Source organism: Urocitellus parryii, chromosome 5 (assembly GCF_045843805.1).
Source record: "Urocitellus parryii isolate mUroPar1 chromosome 5, mUroPar1.hap1, whole genome shotgun sequence".
Classification (NCBI taxonomy): Eukaryota; Metazoa; Chordata; class Mammalia; order Rodentia; family Sciuridae; genus Urocitellus; species Urocitellus parryii.
The window spans coordinates 119456180-119464625 of NC_135535.1; the positions used below are offsets into that span (position 1 = coordinate 119456180).

At 54.4% G+C, this 8446-nt stretch overlaps 1 protein-coding gene across 1 annotated transcript; it reads right to left on the reverse strand.

The window, feature by feature from the left end:
* Positions 1 to 5218: 5218 nt before the first annotated feature.
* On the reverse strand, positions 5219 to 6976 carry Tmem121b (transmembrane protein 121B). Its single transcript, XM_026413854.1, has one exon. It carries the CDS (start codon positions 6974 to 6976, stop codon positions 5219 to 5221), a length of 1758 nt encoding a protein of 585 aa, XP_026269639.1.
* Positions 6977 to 8446: the final 1470 nt, after the last annotated feature.

Genomic DNA, 8446 nt, shown 5'->3' on the forward strand with positions numbered 1-8446 from the left:
GGAACTAGCTTACTGGATCCTTCCAGATGTAATTGTGACAAGAGGAGGAGGGGAGGCAAGCTGCCACTGGCCAGCCCCCGCCCTGAGCCCTCGCCTAACAGGGTGTCCCACTGGTTGGCTTTGCTCACCTCTTCCGTGGGACTCACATAGAAACTGAAAAACAGCCCTGCTTTTTAGCCAGAACTGAGCTTCAGTGGAGGGAAAGGTGGACTGGAGGCTCCCAGGGTGCTGCAGATTCTGGAGGTGACAGACCTGGCTTCCCTTGGTGACTGCAGTGTGGCATTCACAAGCCTTCTCATCTTCCCAGGCCTCAGGAAAACAGGTGACAAGGAGAAAATGAGCTAATCCCACAGTCAAGGGTGGGATCTGTTTATGTGTTCCTCCTTGGAGCCAGCCCTGAAGGGTCAGATTGTCCCCCGTGTTGGCATGCTGAACTGGTCACCAGAGCTCTTCTCTACCTTTCCCAGGGGCGTTCTGACATGTTCCAGCTGACCAATTGGTGAGCACCAGCTGAGCTAACTCTAGTAGACAAATGCAAAACATGTTTAGCCAAATTGATCTTATTTTTACACCAGATTTAAGAACGTGTTCTTATGTTGTTCTATAATTGTTCTGCATGTCAATTTGGTCCCCAGTTGGGATTATCAGTGTCTTGAGGAAAAGCGCCGTTTTAGCAAATGTCACCTCATCCACTCTTACCACAGCTCTGTGAGGTAGACTCTTTGCCCCTGTTTATAAATGATGAACCAGTTCCAGGTCTGGGGATTGCCCAAGCCACACAAACAGATTCCCTGATTCTTCCATGCTCTGATTTGGCCTCCTGTACCCTGCTGGACCAGACTGCTACAAAGCCTTTGGAATAGCAGAAAGCAATAAACTGTAGAGTAACAACAGAGAGTGGGGTGAATAGTACTGGCTGCCTTTGTGCTAAGAAAAAATTACTGTGGTTTTATTTTGGTGCAGACCCAAGATTCTGCCTTAGACTTAATAGTCTCCTTCCTGTTCATAAATAATTAAATAAGACATGGTTGTTTCTTCTCATTCATACATAAGAATGCATGCTTCTGGCTGGGGCAAGAGTGATAAGGAAGGAAAGCATATTTAAAATTGTTTCTTACCAGGCACAGTGGCACATGACTACAGTCCCAGACAATCAGGAGGCTGAGGTGGTAGGATTGCTTGAGCCCTAGAGTTCAAGACCAGCCTGGGTGATATAGCAATACCCCATCTCAAATGTGGCTGAGTGGTAGAGTGCTTGCCTAGTATGCATGAGGCACTGGGTTCAATTCCCAGCACATAAAAATAAATAGAGATATTGTGCCCATCTACAACTAAAAAAAATGTTAAATATTTTTTTTTAAATAATTAAATAAAAATCTGTTTTCTCTAGCCTTTCCCCTTTGGAAAGCTATTCTGGGAGAAACTCAGGCAGCTGGGGGAGTCCCTCTCCACAGAGTTAGCCACGCCTACACAAGACCTGGCTAGACACCCCCAGCCCCAGGCCATAGCCCTCTGCCTCCCCAGATCACTCCAACTACCTAGCCAAGGTGTACCCACAATGTTTATACCAACATACGAAATGACAACGAATGTCACAGTGACATTTAAGAATTCAGTAAGGAAACCAGGACAGGAAAGATCTTAAAACAAACCACACAAGAAGCTTGTCACAAGTCTCAAGTTTTTTTTATTTTCAGAACAGAGTCTGGTTTTATTTTTAAAAAGAGAAAGAAAAAAAAAGTGATAAATGCTAGTGAGGTGCCACTTCCCTCCTCCTTCTGGGCTCTAGCTCCCAGCTAGTTTTCTTCTACAAAAATCCACCAACTCATTATCAGGGCATACTAAAAGGGAATGGTCTTAGCAAGCATTGTGCTGCATGATTATAATCTCAGCTGCTCAGGAGGCTGAGGCAGGATGATTGCTTGAGCCCAGGAGTTTGAAGCTAGCCTGGTTTCAAAGGGAGACCCCTTTTCAATCAAATTGATAGTCTTTAGAGAGAGTCTAAATGGGTAAGGTTTGAGGGGTTCCCGTAGAGGACCCACACACATGTTCAAACATCAGGAGCAGGCAGGTCTAGATTCTGAGCCCAGAGTTCTTTTCTGTAAACCATAGTGCTGGCACAGGCTTCAGGGACAGCACATTATCCTGGTCATCAGACCCCTGGGGAACATCTCAGGTTTAATCCCTGTAATTTAGATGGCCTGGAATGCAAGGAAAAAGGGGCTGGGAATGTGGCTCAGTAGTAGAGCATTTGCCCTAGCAAAACAAATAAAAATAAATTAAATAATTTTTTAAAGGGAAGCTTTAAGTGACATTTCTTATTGACACTGGAAAAGGGGGAATGAGTGAAAGACTCAAATAAAACATACCAAACTGGGCTTGGTGGTGCATGTCTATAATTCCAGTGGCTCAGGAAGCTCAGTCAGGAAGATCATGAGTTCAAAGCCAGCCTCAGCAACAGTGAGGTACTAAGCAACTCAGTGAGACCCTGTCTTAAATAAAATACAAAAATGGGCTAGGGAGTGGCTCAATGGTCAAGTGCCCCTGAGTTCAATCCCCAGTACCCTCCACCCCACCCCACCCTACCTCCCCCCGCCAAAAAAAAAACACCAAAAGAAGGGACCTCACCTCCTAAGCACAAATTAATTGTGCCCAATGTATAAAAGAGGATGCTGGGAATGAGAGGGGGAGAAGGAACCCTAGGCAGGACTTGAGCAGGCCCGGCCTCTGCCAGAATTGGCCCCATTGCCATCATCTCCACAGACCCAGGGAAGCGGCAGCTCACTGGAACCTATCACGCCCCCAACCAAAACCCAACAGCACTCAGAGTTCATACCCAGTCACTCAGCAGGGAGATGGTCATCAAAAGAGTAGAACAAAGGTGGGTCAGGGGCCAGCCAGGGCCAGCCATGGCTCAGACATAATGTCCTTTCACAGTCACTGAGATTAGGTAGCAGAAAAACAGCAAAGCTGGAGAGAAGATATGGGAGTAGCAGGAACAGCTCTCAATTCCCACCTGGGCCTGGGCCTGGGCCCCAGAACCTTGAGTCCAATCAAAAGAAAAGAAGGGGAGTCAGTCTCGGGGTAGGGAGAAGGCAGAACAGATTTGTTGTCAAATCCAGCCAGCCAGTGCAGTGCAAGAAGGGTGGGAGCCCAGAGAGTGCTGACTGTAAACCTTTCCCCACCCTTGCCGGCGCAGAGAAGGGCAGGCTCCAGAGCACTCTGGCCAAGCTTTAGCCCCTCACGGATCTGTCCACATGGATGGCTTCTGCCCACAAGCCCCCAGGCAGGTGGGAGGGAAGAAACCCCATGCATCCCCTTGGCTTCCAAAGGATCCCAGCTGAACCAAAACAAGAGGTTGTTTTGGCTGGGTGTCCTGGCTGTGGGATTAGTGCACTGTCATGACTTGGCACTCTGGGCCCCTCCCTGTGCTGAGGACTCTAGAGAAGGCTAGAGACCATGCAGTAGGAAAAGACCCTGCAAGCCCACCCCAGCCCTGGTGCCAACAGCACCTGCTCTTCCAGCCTGAGGCTGCAAACACATCCAGAGGAGAAGCAGGGAATGTTCCACAAGTATATCCTGGCTGGCTCCTCTCCTACCTACCCTTACAGAGAGCACTATAATCAGGGCTTTCAAGGGACCTAAATACAAAGAATGCTACACTAGGAAGGTAACTGAGGCCAAGAAAGTAAAAATAATATATTATTCAAAGATAGTGAGTGAACGAGAATCCATGTCTTCCGGATCCTGGCCCAGGGTTTGTTACACTACACAGAACTTCCAAAGCAGAAGAAAGAAGGGGAACCCAAAATGCCTAAAATTTTGCCCCCATCCCATTCTATTGTGGGTGGGGGAAAGTGAGTATTTCCTGGCCTTGGTCCCTACCGTCTTCCTGCACCCTTACCGCCCCTAAAAATACTTATCCTGCCTCAAGGATTCCAAGAGCGATGTCCCACCCCAAGTTTGTAAGTGGGCAACCCTGCTCATCTCTTGTCATCACCTGGGTAAGAGGAACAGCATGAGGGGAAGCTGGCCAGGCAGGGAGGGTTCTGCAGCCTGCCTTGTTCCTAGTGAGTTCTATAAGCAGAGCAGAGACAGAAAGGTCACTGCCGCCTTTCCTGATCTAGACTAGTTCCCTGGAGGAGAGACAGATGGGGACTGGGAGTCCTGCTCCCCTGGATCCATGGAAAGTCCAACTTCACATCCATCCAGGAACCCCACCAAAGCTGCTTCTCTGAGCCCAGTTCTAACCCAGCCAGAACCAGCACAGGAAGGATAAGCATTCTGGATGCAGATGAGGGAAAAAAAAGATGGGCGAGCCAATGGCTGATACTCCACAGACCCTGTAATCACTGGCACCAGACCCCAATGGGACCTGGGGCCACACTGAACACAACTTCTATATTTCCTTTATTTTTTGCAAGCAGCATCAGTGCATGATGCAACAAAGTGGAAAGCACAGAGGTAGAAATGCTCACTCACCCAAGAATGGGTGTCGTTTGGTCCTTAGAATATGGATCCCTCCTCCCAAGCTGAGAAGGGAGGAGTGGGATTGAGGAAGACCTGGGAGAGCTTCTCCCTTGAGGAAAGCAACTGTGTAACTCCAAGGCCCACTCTCCTGGGGATTCGTGGTCAAAAATTCAGGCAGGAAAGAGGAGATTGGTGGTAGTGGAGGGTGGGCAGCAAAATTTTCCCCAACCCCCCTTGTGGTTGCAAGGACCACAGGGTAGACACAAGGAAACAATGCCTCCCCCCCTCCCCCCCCCACCTCTCTCTTCATCTACTTTCTGGAATAGATACACAAGGAGAAGAGTGGATTTGGGGTCAGTGGCCTCAAACCACAGCCTAAAAGATGCTGGTGAAGGCCCAAGGTGCAGCCCCCTTGCCTGGATAATCCCCTTTCCTCCATTCTCTCTCACAATGGATGGGAATTTGGGTGAGGCAGGGAAAGCAGGAAGCATAGTCATCCAGTCCCATGGAGGTCAGTATTGGGGTAAGATATGGAAAAAGGAGCAAAGGGTAAGTGAACCCACCTCCCCCATGGTTACTGCTCCCTCTGAGTTGTCTTCACCTAAAGTGTGCAAAAGGATGTGCTGGCCCTCAGCCCTAGTAAAAGTCACCTCTTCCCAACAAAATCTAACCAAATCCCGGGAACAGGTCTGAGGCCACAGGGCCTGGGGCCTCAACCTCAAAGCAAGGCTCCCTCTCATTCACTCCCTCAATTCTGGGAAGCGACAGCCAGCGTGTTGACATAACCATGGGGACCCCCCTCGTTCTCAGAGATGCAGTGGCCCAGCTGGGAACCTCCCTGAGGTGGTGGCGACGGGGGCGGTGGGGCAGAAGGTGGAGCACCATAACTGCCCCTAGCCCGAGTAGGGGAGGTCCGACTCCCCCGATCCCAACAGCCCTCTAGGGCCTCCAGGCCTCGGCAGCCAAGGAAGAAGAGGTTCTTGAGCATAAAGATGGAGAGGGGCTGCTGGAAGCTCACCACCAGGAGGCACCGCAGCGCTAGCAAGGGCACATCCACCAGGCAGCCACTCAGTAGGCGCAGAAGGCGGCTGCAGCTGCCAGGGCCTGAGGCCTGGCCCCAGGACGACGCTGCCACAGCTGTGGAGTTGAGCTCGTAGAGCCAGAGCACCGGCGAGGCAAGGGTGAGGAAGTAGACAGAGATAAGCAGGTATCGCAGGTGCGGGGGCAGCGGCACCCGCCCTTCCAACATCAGCTCCACCAGGGTAAAGCTGTCGAGCAGATCTAGACACGTGCCCAGGAAGCAGCCAGCAGCCCGGTGTTGCTGGGGCTGCAGGAGCAGGGGTCCCGCAGAACCAGGAGGCGCGCCCGCCTCGCTGATGGCCCGCACCAGGCTGTAGAGCAGGGGCACCGACAGCGCCATGGTGAGGCGGAAGCCCGTGGTGCCAAAGGGCGCGCGCAGCTCGATGAGGTCCAGGATGGACGTGCCGAGGATAAGCACCACCTTGGGCGTGAAGGCGATGGAGTAGATGAGCCAGGCCAGGTAGGCGAAGGCGAACTCCCCCGCCGTCCCGGTCGCCCCCGGGCAGCTCCCTGGGCCTCCAGCGCTCGCGCGTCCGCCGCGCGCCTTGGCCCCGGCCGGGGCCCCAACAGAGGCTGATGAGGCAGCGGGCAGGTGCAAAGGAGGCGCAACGTGGTGGTGGTGCTGATGGTGGTTGTGCGCGACATTCGCCGCGCCGCCCCGACGGCCCCGGCTGTTCTTGGCGAAGAAGATGGCCCAACCCACCACTACCACCAAGTCGGTGGCGATCCAGGAGCACCAGTACAGGTCAGTGACGGCGATGAGGTACAGGTCTAGCAGACCGCCTTGCGCCAGCAGTAGCACCACGGACAGCGCCTGGTAGCCCCAGCGGCACCCCGGGCTTGGGGTGCAGCAGCGACGCCGACCCCTACGGCCAGACCGGGCCGGGCGGCCGCAGCAGCAGCAACACGAGCAGCAGGAAGCGCCGCTGCCAGTCCCGGTACCGCCCGCGCCCCCGGCGGAGCGGCCCCCTGAGCCCCCGACGGCCCCAGGCGCTGCGCCCCCGCCGAAGTCGGCAGCCGTCATGCTGCAAGAGGAGGTGGGCGTGGAAGTGGAGGAGGTGGTGGCAGTGGAGGAGGAGAAGGCGGCCGGCGCGGAGTCGGCGGCCGCGGCGCCCCCCTGAGCCAGGGGTCCCGGGAGCGCGGCGGCGGTGGCCGGCACCAGTGGCTTGCTGATGCTGATGCTCTCGTCGTCGTCCTCTCTCTCTGCGCCCGTGCTGCTGCTGGGGGAGCAGCCGCCCCCGCCGCGTCTGCCGCCTCCTCCCCCCCGGCTGGTACTGGTGCTGGTGCTGCTGTCGCCCGAGCCTCTCCGGCCGCGGGAGGAACCCCCCCGGAGGAAGAGGGGCTGTAGCCGGGCGGCGGCAGGGGGCGGCGGAAAGGAGCCAGACGAGGATGAGACCGCGCAAGGGTTGCTGAGCGCCGGGTGCATTGTCCTCCGAGGGGCTCCAGGGTCTGCCCAGCTGCTCCCTCCCGCCAACCTCGGGCTGGCGAGGCGGCAGAGGGGAGCCGGGGCCAGCAGCCGCCGCCGCCTCCTCCCCAGCTGCCGGGACTCGTACCCGGGTTGGGCAGCACCGAGATCCGGACTGGAGCCACCGGACTGGGCGAGCCGAGCCCTGGGTGGCTGGGAGCGGGGGGGGGGGGGGGGGGGTAGGAGAGGAGCTGAGCGGACCGCGGAGCTGGTGACGGCGGGCGAGGCGGGGGCGGAGGCGGGGAGCCAGCCCAGCCGACAAAAAAGGAGCTGGCGGCGGGGAAACCAGGACTGGATTCAAGGGGGAGAGGAGAGACCAGAGGAGGAGAAAGCCTGGCTTGCTGGATCAGAGGGAAGAAAAGGAGGAGGAGAACGCTGAGGCTTTAGAGTCGGGGTGGGGAGTCGTGTGGACCTGGAGGATGCAAAGAAAGGCGCAGGTATCATCCTCCAGAATGAGCAGGAACGAGGCCGACTGGCGGGGGCGACGGTAGGAGAACCTTAGCAAGCACAGGATTCCTAAGGAAGTCCTTTGGGAGTTCCACTAGCTGAATCCTTGGAGCATCCATCAATGGCTGGATGACTTTGGCCTTGTTATAGACGCCAAGCACAAGACTCAGGCCACACGTTCAGGCTTCTGCACCTGGTCAGCTAGCTCCTATGGCAGTCAGCAGCAGGACAGCTTCCCCCCACACTCCACCCGGTGCCCTTTCCACTGGGCCATCCTGCCTCTCCTTAAGGCATTAAAAACTGAGGGAGGAGTCAGGCAATAGGGATTTTTAAAAGGCAGCCCTAAAAATATAGTTCTGCATATTCATGCACCCAGCACTGAATTCTGGGTCATCCTCAAGGAAGCTCCATTTTCCAGTGGATCAGGAAGTTCCCTGAATATAAGTATTTGGGGAGAGAGAATGAATGAAGGGATTGATGGAGAGGCCCCAGTCAAGCAAGGCTTTGGTATTTATTCTCAAAGGTTTTTAAGTAAGAGTTGGAAGTAACAAAATGTATCTAGCACAGAGGAAAACAAAGGGCCATTAAGACACATGGTCACCTGATAAAAACCAAGGCTCAAAGGAGAAGCCAGGGAATGATACAACCTGCCAAAGCACAGAAGGAACAGTGAATGGACTATGTCAGCCACCCTGCACCAACAAGCTCAGAGTTCATACTGACTCACCCACATGGGCCTCAGTCCATGGCAAGGACTGGATATCCAGGCAGACACTTGGCAAGAAAGAAGGTAGGGCCCTTTAGGGGAATAGGAGCTTTCTATGACTAGAAATTTCTATGACTAGAACATTTGGGGCTCAAGAAAGATTTGGGACTCCTATATAATCCCATTCCCAGCCCTCATTGAAGCTAGGCAGGAAGCTTGCCTGAATCTTCCTCCTCCTCCACATCCTTCAGGCTGCAAGCTCCCCACCCTGATTTCAT

What these genes read in the sequence shown, in the direction of transcription:
- Tmem121b (XM_026413854.1), bottom strand. Translation starts at nt 6,976, where the DNA reads ATGCACCCGGCGCTCAGCAACCCTTGCGCGGTCTCATCCTCGTCTGGC.